Below are 21062 nucleotides of genomic sequence, written 5' to 3' on the forward strand. Positions count from 1 at the left end.
ATACCAATGCGCTGGCATATTTCAAAATGGCCACTTTCCATTTCATCCTGCTAAAAGCATGAGGGGATTTGCTTCTGATCATCACTGTGAGAACATGGTGAAAGCTCGTGGAGGTTTAACTCTCAAAAGTGTGGAGACCCCTTAAGTTTAGTCATCCTCCCCCCACCTTCCCCTCCTGTCCCTGGCATTTCTCACTCTAAGCCTGGGCCACAGAGCACCTCCAGCACTTTGTTGATGATGGTTTAGGTCATCCTGACCCTGTAGTGGTTCTTTCTTTTCTTCATGGACTTTTACTTCCATAAGTTGTAATTGTATTTACTTTGGATCTTTCCAATTTGGGAGGCAGTTGTTGCTCTGTGACCTCAAGTCTCTGACAGATGTAAGAAGAGTTGCTGATTTTTAATTTGTCCAGCTTTTACTTGTTAGAATGGGGTGATGACTTCCAAGCTCTCTTTGTGCCAGACTGTAAGCTGCAAGTCCTTTCTCAAGTGGTTTTATAATCTATTTATAGATGTTGATACAAACTATTTTTTTCCTTTTGTTTTCTTCTTCTCTTTTTAATTACTAATACCCTTTCTGATTCATGGAGTACAAGTTTGGAGATTGCAGATTAAAATATCTCAGATAAACCAGTTTTTGAAATTAAAAACAGGAATAAATTTATTGAATGTTTAGATATGATTACAAAGATAAGTTCTCAAAAGTTTTTCTAGTAGGTTTCAGGGTTTTCAACTTAAAAGAATAATACAAGGTTCAATGAGGAGGGGGGAGTGGGAGGAACCTCCAGTTGATCCATAGTCATAACCCAGCTTCAGTTCTAAATTTAACCTTCCTTAACTATCTGTAATTATGCATGAGAACTTTGAGCTGCATATAAGAACAAATAATATTCCCAAATAATAAAATTCCAAGAACAGGCAAGCGCAGACTTGACTCCACACCAGCATGGCTGAAAGAGGAGAAGATTATCTTCCATGGGGAAGGTGATCTGGAGGTGTCAAGAGAAGGGTGCCAGTCACCCTACCTGACCTTTCAAAATCTTTATAACATCACCCTTGAACATACGATGTTTCAATTTACTGTCAGAGACATTATAGGTGACTTCCATTTATCTGTTTAAAAATGATCTCTTTTCCCATCCTATTTGCAATTAAAAGGGCAACTTATTAATGAAAGCCTTTTGCCTTCAAAGTATGAAATTAAAAGATGATTATAACTACAGGCAAGAAAGCATTTGGATTATGTATCATTTGGAAATGATAATAAAGATTATCCATATGGTCTAATGTTGTGATTCCTTCCATTCCATTTGCAATCACCTTATATGGGTACAATTTTGATTACATGGCCTGTTTTTAATTCTGTTATGTCCTAGGTCAACCAGTGTCAAGATGATTTACTGGAAATAGCTTCTATTGCTTTTTTTCTTTGTAAATGCTGCTAAGATCTTCGTCAGAATTTGAAGATTTTCAGCTATAGGGACTTTGTTATGTTGGAGTTGTGGTCTTCTTAAACCTCACTTTATCCCTCCTCCTCTAGCAACTTGAATTCCATTCTTGTCTGTCTTGGGTACATAAAAAAAAAGCCTCTGGTAGTAGTGAGACCTGTAAAAAATGGGTTTATCTGTTTATTTATGTTAAGTTTTCCTTAGATTTTTGTGGCTTTTATATAGGTAGCTATAATTTTAGATTATGAGATTCAGCTGGTCAGTGAGCAGGATGCAGGGAATACTGTCCTGGGCTTTTTTGCATGATCTTCCACTGATAGAGGGAGCAACATGATTAACCATGCTAAATGTTCCTGCTGTGATGTTCATTAGTTGAGTGTATTCAGTGCATTTTGAACATATAACCTCTTTAGTTTACTGGGATGTAACCCCAACGTAAGCCAAGGGCACCTGTATTTCAAATCTGTCTACAAATATTTATTAGAATCTTCTCTTCAAAACTGTATATGGCAATATCAATAATAATTCAGTAATAAGTTAATATCTCTAAGAGAAGATCAATAAACAATGATGACCCCATAGTACAAGTATTATTGGTCATTTTAATTTAGTTTATAGTAGGAAATGCACAATGTTTTAGGTTGGATTTTTTCTTTTTAATTTTTTGAGGACAGGCAGTGCATGTTTTTCATTTGTATATGTGCAGCCTGGCAGAGTACCTGACACAAGGCACATAAATCAATGAATCATGAATGTGTAAAATTGTTTCAGTATAGGTTATTCCTGAACATTGTTCAATGTGCCACTAGATCTCCAGTTTCCATTCACATGCATGTCTACATAATTGAATTCTTTGTCCTTAAGGAAACTAGCCAAGAAGCGGAAGGAGACTATGAGCAGCACCCGGCAGGAGATGACTGTGATGGTGAACTCGATGGACAAGAGTTATGCAGAGCAAGGCACAAGCTGCGATGAAGCCTTCTCCTTCATGGACACACACAATCTAAATGGGAGATGTAAGTGCACCCAATGGCTTTTTAAGATTCTAGGTAGCATTGAGGGATTAAAAAACAAACCAAAAAAAAAAAAAGACTTTTCTTTTAACCTAAAAGAATTGTTATGCCATATTGCTTTCTCCACTCACTTTACCTGGTCTGGAAACATGACATCTCATGATTTCCCTAACAAAAATTTTCTAAGGGTGATAGGACCAGGTCAGAGACCACAGGAAACCACTGTCTGTAAATTGTTCCAGAGCAGTGACAGCAAGGCTTCTTCCAGTTGAGGAGGAGGCACCTGTTTCTCATCATGCTTTTCTTTGTTTAGGTCCCATTTGTAAGCAAGCCAGGTGTGGAACTGCACAAGGGAAGCCTGTTGTAAAACAGTTTGCTAAATGGCAGTAACAAGTTAATTGTTTATTTGTTTAGCTGACAGGTTCTGCCTTCATTATAGGGCTATGAGTGGTAATTAATAAATTAAACCGCATTTCAACTGCACAAGTCTTAAACCTCACACCAGGTGGGTAAACTGAGCTAGGCTAATACCTTCCTTTGCTTCCACCTGTGATCCAGGTACACGGCATTATTTCAGGAAACTAACAATTAGATTGATTATATGATATAAAAAAGGAACAGTTGTTTTGTCCCCTTATGATCTCAGATACCACAGGTAAATCACAAGGCCATGGCTGGTTTTATAGGCCACAGCACAAGTTCATCAAGATTAAGTTCAAGGGTTTCTTTATCCTGTTGTGTGAAATCCATCCCTGCAGACTGCTACTGATCCCGGCTGCATAATCAGGTCATTGATGAGCATGGAGATGGAGAGTGCAGCATTGCTGTTGCCTAAGTAATGCACATAAAGGCTGGTGGAGCAGAGGAGCAGAGAGAGTGTCTGGGAGAGTATGGACAGTGCGAGCTGGTGTCCTGGTGTCCTGAGTGCACACTGGGCAGCCTGTTCAGGTGCTGTGGCTCTCCATCCACTCCTCTCTCAATCACAGCATGGTCAATACCTGTGCCTGCTCCCAGCCTCACATTGCTCCCACAGTCTTTGAGACTTCATAGAATTCATTCTCTTACTTTTTATGTACATAGTGGCTATAGTCATCCCACATTTTCCTCCCGCATTTATGTGCTCTCCACACACACCTGGTCTTACATTGAGCAGGTGCTTCTCGGTTCGCATCTTTGGTGGCCTTTCTTTGCCCTTCAGTGTCATTTTGCTGATAGATATAGAAGCTGTGGTTTTTCACTATACCACAAACTGCATCCCATTTTATCATTGGATTCTCTCTGCTTCTTTATAGCAGATATTACATTTTTCTTTTAAAAGCACATATATAATACATTTAATGGCTATAATATATATAGCCTATATTGCACTTGTTGGGGGCTTGGGTTAGAGAAAATCTTTGAGCAGCATACCAGGTTGACATTTTTGTAGCAGCAGCTATTTCTTGAGCATCTGGAGGTGTGGAACACAGGAGCTAGGAATGTTGTTCCTTGTTAGAACATTTGTGTAGCACATTTGAATCTGTGGTTCCATCCCTAGCACCACACACACATGCACAAAACAAAGAGTGAGAAAGAAGAAAGGAACCATGCAGATGCAATATATGGTCTCACTTCTGACCCACTAAGGTTACAAACTTAATTTCATAGTGAAAGTCCTCATGAATAAATTTGCTTGAAATGACCTGCCCCAAGAGTAAGAACCTATGTTAGTAGCTTCAAGGCATTTGAGGTTGGAACCACAGAGATATTCATCTCTGGACAGGAAGTACTTTTATAAAAGACAGTGGATCTGTGGAAATCCAAAAATCAGGGAAAGAAGGCTGTAGAAGCTGGCATCCCTCTGCCTCTGTTGATCTATTTGGCATTGTTTGATGCCTCAAAGCCAGCCAAGAAATGCCACAGGAGTCTTCCTGTTTGTCACTCACTCTTTTAGCAGTCAGTGGGTCTCGTCCCTGATGGTAAACTTTTTCATCATATTCTATTAACGTCCTTAAAATTAGATCTAAAGTACCGGGGCAGGAACTTTAAGGAAGAGCATTTATTAGACCACTGGCTGCCAACCTCATCCCCATTACAAATCTGCAAAGTGCAATATCTTTTGAGGCTGGGAGAAAGTCTAGAAGCTAAGTTAAGTTGCTTTTAGAAATGAGACAGTGAGAAAAATGTGATTGGAGAATTTCAAAGTAAGCATGAACACATTTACAAAAAGTATGGAATAATCTGTCCCCCAAAGCAAGTATGAGTTGTGCTTATATAATACAGTATAATATATACTACAAAAGGAGAACATACTTGGAAATGGGTTTAACTTGTATAATAAAAGACAAATGTATTTTATGTTCTCTTGTTTTAACAAAAAGGCAAAAATAAACAGTTTTTTCATATATGCTTTGCACATTTTTGCCAACCACGTAAAATTCTCTGCTCATATTAAAGAGGTATTACTCTCACTAACCCTGATACAAGTACTCAGTTATTTTGGTTCTTGTTTTCATCAGTTATTATCTTTTCTAGGTAAAACATACATTATATATATTATCATCCTGTACTTTGGAAAAATATCATATAAATGACAGACAGCCTGGATTCTGGTCTTTGTTCCATCACTTACTAATTTAGCCCTTTAAAAATATAAACACAGGTAAAGGCACTGTCACTGGAACTGCTCCTGAAAGCTGAAATATGTTAACATGTCATCAGAATAGTTATACAGTGTCCACAGGGACACTTCCTTTAAATATAATGGTGTAATTGAGTATCAGTGTTTTGATCCAGCACTTGGCATCAAATAAATCATGTGAGTACATCAGAGGAGTATATATACATGTTACTTATATTTAACCACCTTATCATATTTAAGTTGTTAGACATTTATGAAATTTATATGCTGTTATCATGAATCAGTGAAGATATTGAAGACAATTGAATACTACCTTAAAAATTAGGAATTGGACATTTTTACTGGAATTGGATAAATCAGATTGGATTGACCTTCTCTTTTAAAAACATAAGGAGAAAGTGTGATAGCATTGAATGTTTTAGAGGAATATTTTGAAGGAATATATAAGCATTTTTATAAGGATTTAATATGAGACATGCAGCTTTCACCTTAAATATCAGCTTTATTTTTCATAAGTCAAATCATATCAGTATGGAAAGTTTTCTCCATTTTCAAAATGTGAAGAAGGACAGGAATTTGCAACCTGCAAAACCCTGGCATCCCCAGTATTCTTCAGAAACCTTGAATGTCAGCATCATATAATGGCAGACTTACTGCAAGAAAAGGTAGAAGTTAGATAGAGGTGTGTTGCATTTATCTACTGGCTGTTGAGTAAGAAAGTCTTTAAGTGACGATGCACTGTTTGTTCTCTAAGAAGACAAGTAACTACCCAGAGACACCTGGGGATGATGGCATTTGCCATGTGGCCCTCAGTGAATCTGGGAGGTTTCTTCCTGTCACTTGCTTGGAGTGACCAAGGTGATTTCAGACCAAGGTGATTTCAGACAAAGGTGATTTCAGACAAAGGTGATTTCAGAACAAGGTGATTTCAGGTGAAGTCTCAGGACTCTACAGCTTCTGACCAACCTTTTTATTTTTGTTTTTGGTTTTTCCTTTATCAACAGCTGTGTCATCACCATCATCCTTTACAATGAAAACAAACACACTGAGCACATCGGTGCCTACTTCCTATTACCCAGGTAACAGATCCTTCCATCCTCTCATCTCTTCATGGCCCCTTGGCAGCCAGAACCCATCAGCCTCCCACAGTGCCATGCGCCATGCGGTGCTTTAGGAGCTCACTCTGTTGGATGTGCTGTACCCAAGGCTTTCTGTGGCTTTCATGGGGGATGATGGGGGACCTTTCATCAATCATTTACTGTTCTTTCTCTTTTTACTTTCTCTGCATTGACCTGCTTACGATGTATGACAGACCCATTTGTGCCAACTGCAATTTTAGGTGAGAATATTTCCCTTTACCACAGTATATTGCAGGAGTAATTGAGAAAGTTAGTGGCCACTCTGGAGGAGACTGAAGTTTTAATTCTGTATGGTACAGTGATTAGAAGAAGGATATAGGATGGGGTGGGGGTGGGTTAGATGATAAAAAGACTTGATCTAATCAGTCTGCATTGATGAGGAGGGTTTGCTGCATGTGTGTTGGGGATGATTTCAAAAGGTTTAAATGAACAGTCCCAGTTCCCTTTCTGTGTTCAGAATTTAACTTTAGTTGTGATTCTAGGGGAAAAAACAATGTGTCATCACTCAGCTGTGTACTTCCAAGAGCTCAATCCTGTCCAATGCAATAGTCATCATAAAAGTGAAAATAGCTCCTCATTATTTTCAGTTATCACTCAGCACTAAAAATGTCAATTGCAAAAAATAGCATTTTTCTAATTATGCCCAGTGGTATGCAGAACAATGATCACAGTAGAGTCTGGGCCCCCTACCCATCTGCCCAGGGCACCCCCAGCATCCCAAAGTGTCTGTCACACAGCAGAATTTCAAAGGAGCTAATGTTCTGAACTTGGAAATGACAGGATGGCACTTTATAATCAAGTGGTTTATTATGTGTCAGATGTCACTAAAAATGAACTCAAATGTTAGCCCAGTGGGGCAGAATGCATTTAAAGTATGAAATATTCCCAGCAGGGGGTTACAGAAAAAAAAGTCCTGTTTGTGCAGTGTAAGAAGGGTGAGGAGAAATGGCATTCCCTGGCTGTGATAACCAAACACGCATGGGCTGCTGTTGCCTTTGAGACGCATAAATAACCCGAGTGTGTCCCGGCTGTGTTCTCTTTCTACTACTAACCTTACCGGAAAGGAGCACAACAAAAACGGCTTCCAGGTATATAACAATTCATTGTAGCAAGAGTTCCATTCTCAGTTGTCCAACTTTCTCTTCCTAATTCTCTTTATATCTTTGCAACATAATTTTCCCCCCTGTGCTTCTCTTTACTCTAAGTTTTTATGATTTCTGGATAGAGGGTAATTTTATTTTCCTTATGGTGTTCTCTGGGCTTAAGAAAGTTTGTTGCCTGGGGAAAAAGTGAACTAAGGCATATGTAAGAATAAAACAGAATTTTTTAGTTTTGTATCATTTGAGAGTTGATAATGCCCACAACTCCTCCTCCCCCACATATACATTTTAATACCAAGTGTAAGGAGAAAAAGTCTTCATTTTTATTCTTTTCACAAGTGAGAGGCACCAACTAATCTTTGGCACCCAGAACAATGTAATCTACATGCAAATGACATTTGCAAAATCATTGGATAGGCGAAGATTTGTGATTTCTTTGTGTGCAGTGGCATTCATTCCCAAGTTCCTCCAGTAGATGTTCTGACCCTGGGGGAGCTTTGAGTGGGGAGGGTTGAGACAGGCATTGTCAGAAGGAAGAAAGTGTTCAGATTTCACAGCAGGATTAAGATAAGCTTATTAAACAAATATCATTTTTCTAAAGTCACTGCTTTGTTGTTATGAACACTAATGACATCTTTTAAAGTTGGTTAGGCTTCTTTCCCAAGAATCACGTGAACAGACAATTCAAGTCACACAAAAATATGCACATCCTGAAAAATAAGTCAGCTACATCAACAAATCAATGTCCACAGTACAGCTCATGGAGGTACCAGAGTCACAAATGACAATATTTGGGAACCATATTCATTAGTCTTGTTTACCTGATGCAGTTGTGAATCTATATATTGTTTAAAAGAATTGGTGAGGTTATCACTTGGAACCCTAATGCAGAGTTAAATTATGTCTCTACCTCATTTGTTTGCAAATATATATATATAGATAGATAGATAGATTAACAGATGATAGATAGAACCTTCCCCATCTCAAAAATGTAGTATTCATTTCAGATTGATATTTTCATCTGATTTTCTAAATCTTCAAAATAATTTATTCAAGAATACAGGTAGAATTACTTTTCAGTTCTTAGCCTTCAGAACTGTTAATGAGAAGTTTTATTTCAGTTTCTTCCTATAAGACATTATTTTTTATTTAAAAGATTATTGTGGCAATTTTTAACAAAGGAAATTAGTGACAATTGATACTTTTATCAGTAATAATAAATTATTTAAAAGAGGAAACTGACTAGTCACTCATTTTAGTGGAGTAAATAATTTCTAATTGGAGAGATGACCTGGTTTCCCATCAAATCCATCACAAGAAAACTTCTCTTTCATCTTCAATCTGTACATTCACAATGATAGTGTTCTTTTCCAAGAAGGGGTTGCGGTGGTGTTTAAATGCTTTAAAACTTGTTCTACACTAGTAATGAGGCCAAGGTGTCATCATCTAGCACAGGATGATTATGTACAGTGGTGATAGTGCCTGTAGCTCTGGGGATTCTAAACTTCAAGAATACCTGGGCCTTGGGTCAGAGCATTGCTAGGTTGCTGGAACATCCACTTGAAAGGCCTGAGTCATTTAGGTGACGTTTAGAAGTTGAACCTACAGTGAAGGATGAATTAATTATGTTCATCCCATAAGGTACAAAACTAAGAGAACAAGAGTGGCACAGAGGGGAAACTAATTAATGTTCCATTTATTTTAGTATAACATACAGAACTTCCTGCTGGAGAAAATAAAAGCTCAATGGATTCAGTACTTCAGCAGGCATCCTGTATCCCAGTTGATACAGTTTGGCAGTTGCCAACAAGCATAATCCCATGTGGAAATTTCCAGGTGTATTTGTGACTGTTAAAGTGGGAACAAATGCATTGCTAAATTTGAAAGCAAATCTGAATGAAAAAAAATCATAAAATCAATGTACCACCCTTTTTTATTTTGTCTTTGTGTCTTTAGCCACCTTGTAGTGATCCAGGTGCCATTTCAGCAAAAGCAACATAGCTACACACTTGTGTGCCACTTCCATGCCATGCATACCCAGGTGCTTTGCAATGCAGATACAAGTGAGGTTTCAGCAAAGGTTGAGCTCCCCAAGTGCCCAAGGGCTACATTTCCATTGGAGCCCAACTTCTCCATTCAAAAAATGAAAATAAATTAAAAATGACTTAGCTGAATTCCCTATTGATAAATAATCTGGTAATTTTCAAACATTGAACGTAACTTCTCTTATATATGTTTTATTGCTTTATACCTGATGTAAGTTTGATGTAATGTTATTTTTGTACATGACCATAGCATAATACATTGATAAGAACCATCTTCAATCATATAACAGCTAAAGGGATTCAGCATCATAATGAGTTAACCTGTGGAATATGAAATTCTTAATCAAGCAGTACTTTCCTGCCTCAGACATTTTTAATAGCCACCATTTCTACAGTTCATTAATCTAATTTACTAGTAGTTGTCCATTAAAACAGAGCCTCTTTAGGCTTATTTAACCAAATTTTGACATTAATTTTGTGGTACAATTTGGTTGACTTGCTCAAAAAATTTAAGTGAGAAAATGTGTTGAATCCACATAAACCTTAACAAGTCATTACTTGGTTTATGGGGGATGGAAAGCAATTATGATACTAATTTTAACCTCCTTTCTGTTATTGACTGCTTAAATTAAACACCTCCATCCTAACATGGTGGGAGAACTGAGGCTTTGCCCTCTGACCACCTCTGAATAGAAAACCTAACTGGAAAATTAAAGCACAAAATAAAAACTACCTGTAATTATTCACACAGTATTATCGCTTATGCCCTGTTTCCTTTTTCTCCTCCTCTTTTCTCCTGATATGTATCTTCTTAAAAGTGCCAATCAATGGTAAGTTCCCCCATTTGTCCCATGGAAAAGTTGCGGAGGGAGTGGGAGTGTGTGTCTTACTGTAGATCTGATCAAGCCAGCTGTGCTACCCTGCACTGGCCTGCATGTGTGCTATTGTAGAACATTCCATGTGTGATGTGTTGGACCACAGTATTTTGTCAAGCTTTCTGATACTGGAGCATGCAAAGTGACTCATCTAAATGTTATACCCAAATCAGGTTCCCTTTTTCTTTTTTTCACTCTTCCTTGATTTTATGCATTAAGCTCCCCATTCCCATTGCTAGCTTTCCAAGCCAAACCATTTTGTGCACTTTTATTTTGCTCATAGAACATTTGTACAGAGTTTATTTACTTCATCATTCAAACTAGGTGACTAATGTTTGAAAAAACTACAAGACTGGTTTTACACCAGGTCTTGCTGAAGTTTCAGATCCAAACTTCCATACACTTTAGCACCAAAAGGCCAAAAAGTCTCTTATTATGAGCCGTGTAGACGCAATATATCGTTTGGACTGCTTTGTAAAAGCAAAGACTTCTGCCTCATTCCTATTAGTATTGCCAACACCATTTAAATTTCTTAACATTTAACTTTTCTTTTATGGCTGAGCCATCCTAGGGATTATTGCAACCATAGGTTGAGGGGATGTCAGCAGCCAGCTTCGTAGCATTCTCAGTGATCCTGACTTAGCCTGCTTGTTTGCCCTCATTTCTCCCTGACCTGCTTTTCCTAGATGAAACCCACACGATGGCCAGCGATACCAGCAGCCTGGTGCAGTCACACACTTACAAGAAGCGTGAGACAGCCGATGTGCCCTACCAGACGGGGCAGCTTCACCCTGCCATCCGGGTGGCAGACCTCCTTCAACACATCACCCAGATGAAGTGTGCTGAGGGCTATGGCTTCAAGGAGGAATACGAGGTGAGCATGACCTAGGTCCTGTTCTTCCAGAGCATCCAGCAAGGCACAGCACCCCTGTGAAAGATGATGCAGAGGGAGCAGGTAGTTTATCTGGGATCCTTTTCCAATTGGCTGTGAGACTGGTTAGCAAGTTCAAGTGCATTCAATAGAAAAGGAAAAACACTTCACCCTTTACCTTCTTCCCCATAAACAAGCAGTGAAAACAGGCTTACCAGGCTCTCTTCCCCTCCCTTTTCTTGTTCACCTTCCTTGGATTTTCCTGTAATTAAGTATGATGTTAAATACTAATTTTATTGAAGTTATCTCAGGAAGAAACTGTCCACTTAAAGCAATTATCTACCAACCAATGATGTTAGTTGTGGAGATTAGCCAGCCGTAAAGGAACTGGCTATTGTCACGCCATGACAACTGTTATTGTCCTGCCAGCCCAAAGAGCATGCTGCCTTCCAGAACTCTGGTGTGGACAGCTGTCAGGACGTTTCTGGGAACAGTGATTTCTCTTACTATGTATAAGATGCAGGGCTCACACCTTTCATAGCCTTTGCCACTTGCAAATTCAGTTGGAAAGACATTCAAGAACTGAACAGAATTAATGAACTTCAATTCTGAATCAAAGAAGCATTCCATAGCTTGAGTGGGTGTGTGGGGAAAGCAGGGCAGGAAAATTGGTTTCCTTCCTTTATATTAAAATTCATTTATAGTCATTGATGAAGATGAAATAGTATGCTTACTTGTAAAAAGATAGGATCATATAAATTTGTGCCATTTTATATCTTAGAATATGTTTCTGGTCCCCAGTCTCCTAACTAGCTCACAGTTAGGAAACATCTTACCTGTGATTAGAGTTTTTTTTTTTTTTCTTGATTCCTTTCTCTCCACTAAGGGCTTTTATCATAAAATACTTTTAATTTTACCCAAACTTTGGGTAGTGATACATCTAGTATAAATACAATGATGATGGCCAATTTTAGTTTTTGAAAAGTTCATATTCATTTTAAATTGCTATGACTGTGTATTTTTATTGTAAGCCTATTTAAAGTCTACTTTGAATTAAAAATTCCTGTACAGAGATACAGTTACTGACTTGAAAAAGTATATGAGGGACACAATATATATAACTCCACAGCAACATAGAAGATAGACTTAGTTCAGAAATATGATACATACTTGAATCAAATGAACAAGGATAGGGAAGAAACTATTTCAACTTCTTTGATACTATATATGCACACAGGCTGGGAGTTTGATGACGATAATGGAATCAATAGCTGACAAGTATAAACATCATGTGCTATGCCTTGTGCTAGGAGCTTGTGACTCAGTAAATCAGACTGTAAGCTTCAAATTCTGCTTCTGTCTCCTTTTATGGGTACACTCATGATTTTTCATGGCATGCCCCAGATTCTACCTTGCCTTGGATTGAGCTCTTTCCAAGCTTGCTTATCAAAGCTCCATTACACATGGCCCCAGTGCTAGCGAGCCACTTCTCTTCTAAGAGTAGGTCTATGGTCCAAAGCAAACAAATAGACACATTTTTGTCAACTATATTGTGCATTCTGGCATGTTGCCAGTGACCTCAGGAGACCAAAGAGCAAAAACAAAACAAACAAACAAACAAACAAAAAAACCCCACTTAATCCAATCATGCTCTAGGGTTTGGTTTCAGTCCAGAATATATTTTTTCTGGTAAATTTCTGCATTTTAGCAATCCTGAATTCTTAGATTTACCTTTAGCAGTTCAATGTATAATTCAGTGAAATTGACTGCTTTTGCATATCGCCTCATGCACTTTTAAAGGCTAGCTTAGGAATTAATAGGATTAAGAGTAAGACTTCCATAAGCATTAATATCTTATGAAAGACAAAATTAGGTTATTGAGAAAATATAAGCCTAATGAATAGAGATGATGTCTTAGTTTTATCCAATATTCTGAATGCAGATATTGCTCAAATGTTTATTAAAGATGTTAATGTGAAAGGGATTAGTTTCAGGATCAAATAACAATTCATAAAAGAGCCTGAGTCCAATTTTTCATGGACTATTTAAAAATAGCTATTTTGCAGCTTCTATAACAAACTTCACACAATGCATATTTCAGTGTATGCAAAAAAAACTATTTCCCATTCAGAGCTCCTGAAGACATTTGGTTCATAAGTGCAAACTGAAGAATCATACGCTCATGAGGATATTATGACTGTAAATTCATTAAAGGTTGTTATACCCCAAAATTAAATGTCATATTAGTAATTACATTTAAAAAATAATAACTCTCATCCTCCCAATTCAGTGACTGGAGAGGAAAGTTAATGGTAAACAGTCTTAACTATAAATTCATTGTCATTTTAAAAAATAAAAAGAAGGGGCTGGGGATGTGGCTCAAGTGTTAGCGCAGTCGCCTGGCATGCGCTGGGCGCTGGGTTCAATCCTCAGCACCACATAAAAATAAAATAAAGATGTTGTAGCCACCGAAAACTAAAAAATAAATATTAAAAAATTCTCTCTCTCTCTCTCTCTCTCTCTCTCTCTCTCTCTCTCTCTCTTAAAAAAAATAAATAAAAAGAAGGAAAGAAAACAGAAGGGTTAGAATTAACATATACTAGAGAAGGAATCAGGAACCAAATAAGAGGTCTGCTTTGAGGAGAATACAAAATGGAAAATTCTGTTAAGAATAAGCTCTGTCTCCTGTCCCCAAAACTGCCCTCCTATGGGATGCTCTTGGTGGGAGGACTGCAGAATACATGGGAGCAAGGAGCAAAGTCAGTCGTTAGGGAAACCCAGGCAGTGGCTGCAGGGAGACGGGAACAACTCTTAAGTAACATCTGTCACAACCAAAACCTTGGCCCTCACCAGCTTCATCTGCGTGTATTACTGAACTACATAAGATTTGTGCCCAGATCTTTATGGAGGCAAAGCTAAGCTTTGGGGAATTGACATTGCATAAAAGGTCCCATTCTGTAATTACTCTTACTGTATTTTCTCTACCTCAGGTACTTTTTATTCTAGTGTGAATCTGAAAAAAAAAAAGTATTTTTTTAAGTTCAGTTAGATTTTTAGACCTCTAACAAAACAGGCCTCTTTTAGTCATGCTATAAAGTATGCATTCTTTTTTTTTTTTAAGAAACAGAGAGAGAGACAGAGAGAGAGAGAGACAGAGAGAGAGAGGTTTTTTAAAATATTTATTTTTTAGTTTTTGGTGGACACAACATCTTTATTTTATTTTTATGTGCTGCTGAGGATCGAACCCAGTGCCCCCCGCATGCCAGGCGAGCACGTTACCACTTGAGCCACCTCCCCAGCCCTAAGTATGCATTCTTTCCATGAATGCAGCCCAAAGTCAGGAGCAGTGGGTGCCAATTTGGCCAAGTGGGATTCTGCCTTTCAATGGGTCATCTCACAGATGACATATGAAGGGCTTTGTTCACAAATTCTGGTACAACACTACTGTGTCAAATTTGACTGTCCTTAGATGTGTGACCTTGGTCAAGTTATCCAGCCTCTCTAGGCCTCAGTTTCTTCAGTCTGTAAAATGGAATGATTATATTATCTACCTCATAAGTTGTCTGTGAAGATTAAATCACATAATGTGTCAAAAGTACTAGAACTGTATCCAGCATATAGTAAGCATTCATTTGAAATTTTAGCTAGTGCAGAAAAAATGCTAGACTTATAATGAGATCTAAGAGAGGAAATTCACAGCCTGTTATTTATAGGGAAATTATATTATATTAAGTTTCAGTTCATCTTTGTCACCTCTAGCATATAATAGCCTGAGGATAGCTTGAGCTGCTCACTCTTCATTTGCTCTATCTGTAGGATTCATTTCCTTACCTTGTATCATATATCACTAAAAGTTCACATTAAAAGTAACTTAAAAATAAAAAAAAAGTAGGTTTGATTTTATGGGTCAAGAATTTAAAACTTGAGAACATAAGTATTTTAAAATAAAAACTCTTCCCCTTTATTGCTAAAATAGTGTTTTCTAAGTTAGGGAAGTCCTAAGGAATAATGTAACTATAGACAGCAAAATCTCCTTCTTTAAAAAAATGATTGTATTGGTGTCTGTGGCAAAGTAGGATTTAATGTAATAAATTGTGCATTGCACTCAGTACCAGAGAATTAGGGAAGAGCTGTACCTCTCTGCCCTCAGGAAGCTTACAGCATAGGGGAAGCAGCCAGGTACCGCAGTGCATCTGGTCAAAACCCACCCACTCCCACACCCACACATGTTCCAGGGGATCTTAAAGGCCGGCGGGGGATACCTGCTCCAGCCTGGAGAAAAGATGACTTTTCCTTGAAGGATAAATGGAAGTCCTTCTGGAGAAGGTGCAAGAGGGCAGTATTCCACATAGATGCAAAACAGGAAAACAGGGTGCTCTCTGGGAAAGACTACAGTTCTGTATGCCTGAGTCACAGGAAGAGGTGGGAGACTACGACAGTCTAGGATCCCATCCTGAGGGGCCTATATGTCACCCACATGAAGTTTAAATGTCATACTGGAAGCAGTGAAAGGAAAGGAGAGACTCAGCATGAATCTAACTCATGCTTGTGGGTGGAGATCTATTTAATATAAGCAGCTCAATTCACAAATATCATTTATACAGGGCACATAGGAATTGCTTGAAAAGTCTTGACCAATATCCAAAAATGTAAAAGGGAGAAGGAAGATATATTTATTGAAAAGGAATAACGGGAATTATATTGCTTTATCTCTGTTCAGAAATGTTCAGGAATGCTTGGCCTACAGACTTGAAGCAATGGTTGACTTTAGCACTGAAGTATCTCTGATGATGAAAGATTAAGAATGGCTTGAGTCTCTGTTATGACTAGTATAATGACCCATTTGGTCTTTCCACATTTCTTCAATCCATGTATATTGGGAAAAACCAGCTAGCCAGTTGGTATAATACTTAGAAATAGTGACTTTCTCTCTGTTGACCTTGTTCCAACCAATTTTCTTTATCTTTTCCAAGACAGCAGTGACTGAAAATTGGCCTAAACACTGGAAAGCTTCATTACTGATCAAGTAGCCGACAGAAGTTTATCCAAACAAGAGGGAAACATGTGGTGGGGATGAGATGGAGCTGCCCTCAATGAAAATTTTTTATTTGATTTTGTTCTAACAAGATAGTCATATAGCACATCTCACCAGGGAGATGCAGTAATTTGATTCAAAAGAAACTCAGACATGAATCACAATAAAGAAGTAAACATGCTGAATCGAACAGAAAATGGCATGTTGTTGGCAGAGAGTGGTTCAGAAATCTCAGGAGAAAGACCCAGTGGAAAGGGCAGATTTGTTTATGTTGTTGCAAGAGAGGAGCAGGTTCTTTCTCCTGACAAGCAAAGGGCAGCCATGCTAACCCCCTGGGGGCAGGTCTCCAGTAATGAAAAAAGGACATAGCTGCACTCCAGGGTACAGGTCTTAGCCAACCTGCCCTGCAGACTTCTTGGCCTGTTATGGCCTGGAGTTGAAAAGGGTGATTTGCCACAACCTTGCAACTCTGTCCTGAACCTATAGCCCCTGTGCTAGACATGCGTGTACTGGGTCCCTTTCTGTCCTTCTTACTTCAGAAGCATGAGAGCTACAAATTGTTCCACGTGGTGTCAGGGACAAGGCAATGGTAACTGTGTGGTTGGAGAATGAATTGCTTCCCCTCTGTGGTCCCCAGAGGGCCTTGTTTACTCCTTTTTTAACTGATCATAAGTCCTTTTGGGGATCAAAGCAGAAAGACATCAACTTTAATTAGGCAAAGAGCCATGCTATTCACAAAGAACTTGAGTTGCTCTGTCAAGTTAACATAAAGGGAGATAGCAACTGAAAACTCCTTCAAGATAGAATGTCCTAAAAAAACACAGGCATGTCTGTTTCATTAGCTAATAATCAGTATCATTGTGGGGCATGAAAACTTATTTGCCCATTATTAGAGTTGAAACACATTGGAAACCAAAATAACTTTACATCCAGCTCTTCTAAAACATGTGTGTTTGTACCTGTCTATCTAAATGTGTTTAGAAAAGCAATATTCATAGTTCATCTACTTTTCTTGTGGGGCTGTCCAGGGCGCGAACACTAGTAATTAATTTTATAATTAAGCGCTGTTTTTTTTCACTCAGTTTCAACTGGGGAATTGAAGATATTATGTCAGAATCTTCAGGCTTCAGTACAGCATATGAGTTTTTCTAAGGAACCTGAATTCTCTTTAAATATATTATCTCCTTGTAGGTCTTTTATAAATATGTGGGTTATATATTTCTACCCCACTCTTGTCTTTGCCATTTTCTAAATAAAATAGCTGAATTTGTTAAATGAAGCACACTGTTTTACGTGATGCCTTTGCCTACATTGGACAAAGTTCTGGCAACCCCAGAAAGGATTATCATTAAAAATGTCACATCTGCCATCCAACATCTGTTTTTGTTTGCCTCCCACCTCAAAGAGGCAGCATATCCTACCAAATAAATAAATAAACACTGGTCTGCTCTCTGCAGAGTTCTGGCTCCTACCTTCGGATACCCTTGGATGGGACAGGTCCTTAGTTAGGGAAGAAGGTCATGGATCCTTGGACAGCCAGTACCAAGCGCCTGTCTCTCTCTGGCAGAGGGCTGGCCAATAGACAGAAAGAATTGCCCATACTTCTAGATAAGTTTTAGGAAGAGTGCACTACAGACTCTTTGTGGGGTTTTTGAAAACAGATACAATGGCAGGTGGAATAAAAAGCACTTGGTGAGACTCAGATAGAACCAAAGCCCACATGGCTCACCAGGTGGTTTTCACATCATCACCAGTGGGAGGCACCAGGCCCCTCACCTCCAGCCCACACACTTCTCAAATGTGCCTTTCAGTTTCCATTTCATATTCCAAGGCACCAGCTGAGTCCATCACTTATCAGTGCAGGTTATTTTCTATCCCATAGGATACAAAGCATGCAAAACAAAGCCATTGAAAGCTAAGGATGGGAGTGAGGGGCAAGGGAGGCTTTGGCAGGCACTGGAAATGCATTAAGAATCACAGCAGCTGCGCCTCTGATGGCTGAGCTAGCCAAGTGATGTTTTCCCATCTTTTTTCCTTTAATTATTATGGTGATGGTGAGCCAGATCCATGAGAAAATGATAAAATTTTCTCTGAAATTTTGAGATTGCTTCAGGCTCTTTGGGCAAGTTCAGGTGTGTGTGTTTATGGATACTTTCTTAATAGATAGAAGTTACTGCATGTTTTTAAATAATGCAATGGAGAGAAATGGCTTGACCATGAATCTTTGGTTTATTTTTTCTAAAGTACCAATCTAAAAGTGTCTGTTTTAGTCACCTGCTCCACTTTGTATTGCTGCCTTTTGTCGCCTCTACCATACTCCCTGATTTTTCATCCTGTCTCCTTTTGTCCTTGTCTCCGATGACATCATGCACAAGCTCAGACTTTAGAGAATTAGGTTACAGATTGTTATTTCCAGTAGCTCTCTGTCCTCCCTCTGATGACAGTCTATGGCAATTGGCTTCTTCTGATTTGTTTGAAGCACTTTTAGGTAACTGTCTGGTTTCTGTTTTGAAGCTAGTTATTAGAATTTTCTTTTTCTAACCTGTGAGAAGTTAAGCAATTTTCCCACTTGTCATCATGCTTTTAGTGTCAGATGCCATTAACCACAAGTGCTTTTGCAGAGAACCTGGCCCCAAAGAGACTGCCTATGTCCCAGCATTTCAGGACCTTATGTGTCCCCACCACCTATCATGCCTTTGATTAATTTAGTGGTGTTTCCACCCACGAACAAGGTTGAGTTATGTTTTTCACAGTTCACAACTGCCCCTCCCTGTTCCTCACCTTCATATCAGCAGGTCACAAGTGCTAACTACTTTCTCTCCCCACCATGTTTCACTCCCTTCCCTTCATCTCCCTTGCCACTTACCTGAACCATTGCAGGAGTCCCTGCACTATTCCTTCCTCTCAGACCTGTCCCCCATCCTACAACCAGACATGGATGTTATCACATTTGACAAATGCTCAAAAACCTCCTGAAGATTCTTTCACAAAATGAGAAACTCTGCACAGTGTACTTGACCCTTCATGATACAACTGCAGCTTGTGTTTCAGGCTTGCTTTTAAAGGAAACTACTTTCCATTATGTGCTCTGGGATCAAGCTGTACTCAGAGACTTTCCATCTCCCATACTCCAAGCACCTCCTCACTCTAGGCTGTGCTGCCTAGAGTGGTGGCATCTGCACACAGTCACTTCTGCCTCCTTTTTCACTTGCCAGATTTCTTCAGACCCAACTCAGATGTGATCTACCCCCAAAGTTGTCCCCATTGGAAACAACTATTCCCTTCTCTATGTTTCAGTACTGTAGTAGACAATATGGTAATTGATGATACAGCAGGAAATTTGTTAAGAGATTTAGTAAATATGTGACAAACACTGATAAATATAAGGTATTTTGTATTTGCTGAATTGGTTTCTGAAAAAACAAATACCTCTAGACGGATAGAATTGTCAATCAATCCACACTTAATGCACAAGTAAAAGGGACATTTTGGAGGTCTTAAGAATTGCATTTCAAGAGAGATTTAGATAGCTCTGAGTCACTGTTCCAGCCAAGGCAGTGAAAGTGGGAGTTTCTGTGAGCTATTGAATGTTGAGAAGGGATAGGGGCTGTATTCCAATACAAAACAACAAAAGGAAGTATAAACAGAATGGAAATGTTCATAAAACAAGAGTCTCATAACCTCTTGATATGCATCTTGAGCCTCTGGGAGCAGAATAATAGCCTTATTCTGGTTGTTCCAGACACCTGCAGTCAAAGGATAGAGGTGACCAAAGTTCCCATTGCAGGCAGCAGCTAGAGGTCTATAGACATCTTCCTGCCTTAATAGCCTCCCAACATTATTTGAAAAGTTCTTCCAGTGTTGCTTCTGTCACAAGCAAATTTCCTTTTATTTTATTAAAAAATTCAGCTTGGTGCAAAGGTACCCAACTCTGTTCCTAGCAACTCAGGAACCTAAGGCAGGAGTATCATAAGTTCAAAGCCAGTCTCAGCAACTTAGTGAGGCCATAAGCAACTTAGAGAGACCCTGTCTCAAAAGGTGGGCTGGGGTGGGTAGGAACATGACTCAGTGGTTAAGCAACTCTGGGTTCAATTCCTGGTAACAAAAAATATAAAAATACAAGGCGCTGGTGGTTTAGCTCAGTGGTAGAATGTATGCCTAGCATACACCAAGCCCTGAGCTGGATCTTCAGAGCCAAAAAAAAAAAAAAAAGTTTTAAACAAGCTCCAAATGGTACAAATCATCACAGAGTATCAAGGAATTCACAGCATCCAGTCAGAAAATCTATAAAACTGTGCTGTCCAACTTGAAACATAACCAATATCACTTATAAAAGATAAGAATGGACATGATTGATTTGCCAGCCATATGTTTTTAAAATATTAGGATAAATACTTTTAATCCACATTTGCTTTAAATTTCTTACTTATCTCTGTAGTGTGTAATATGAAATACATTAGAGCTCCAGAAACCCCTGTGATTTCCTGAGTAAACAGGGTACCTGTTATTTATAATGAGCCTCTTTTCATAAAACCTTAATTTATGTTAATGAGGTGACTTAGGGATGGGTCCTTAGCCTCTGGATGAGGCCATTCTCCAGAAAGATGAAGGACTGGTTGGAACTTACCCCCATACCCACCAACCTCCACCAAATGAGTGGGAGGCATGTAGAGATTAAGCTATATAAAATTCCTGAGCAATAAAATTTGATGAGCTTCTGGATTAGTGAACACCTGAAGGTGCTGTGGGGTTGCTGAGCCCAGAGAGTGCCTCAGAACCCTTTACCCCCTGCACCCCATTGCCCTGTGCATCTCCCTGTACATTCATTTATTTCTAACATCCTTTTTGAGCCATCCTAGCAGATGAATCAAATATAAAGAGGGGGTCATGAGAATCACACTTGATAGCTAATTCAAA

The 21062-nt window shown here is 38.8% G+C and overlaps 1 protein-coding gene across 9 annotated transcripts in view; it reads left to right on the plus strand.

Moving 5' to 3' along the window:
• Nucleotides 1-21062, plus strand: part of Ptprm (protein tyrosine phosphatase receptor type M) — an 807906-nt gene that overhangs the window by 638493 nt on the left and 148351 nt on the right. For 4 of the 9 annotated variants that reach the window (XM_078030368.1, XM_078030369.1, XM_078030370.1 and 1 more), the window contains 3 exons: nucleotides 2312-2463; nucleotides 6085-6159; nucleotides 10926-11113. In XM_078030368.1, coding sequence (XP_077886494.1) covers nucleotides 2312-2463; nucleotides 6085-6159; nucleotides 10926-11113 — 415 coding nt within the window. Of the gene's footprint in view, nucleotides 1-2311; nucleotides 2464-6084; nucleotides 6160-6392; nucleotides 6420-10182; nucleotides 10195-10925; nucleotides 11114-21062 lie in introns of all 9 variants that reach the window. The other 5 variants (XM_078030371.1, XM_078030372.1, XM_078030373.1 and 2 more) reach the window with 2 other exon arrangements.

The sequence above is a fragment of the Ictidomys tridecemlineatus genome, chromosome 13 (genome assembly GCF_052094955.1).
Source record: "Ictidomys tridecemlineatus isolate mIctTri1 chromosome 13, mIctTri1.hap1, whole genome shotgun sequence".
In the NCBI taxonomy this organism is placed as follows: Eukaryota; Metazoa; Chordata; class Mammalia; order Rodentia; family Sciuridae; genus Ictidomys; species Ictidomys tridecemlineatus.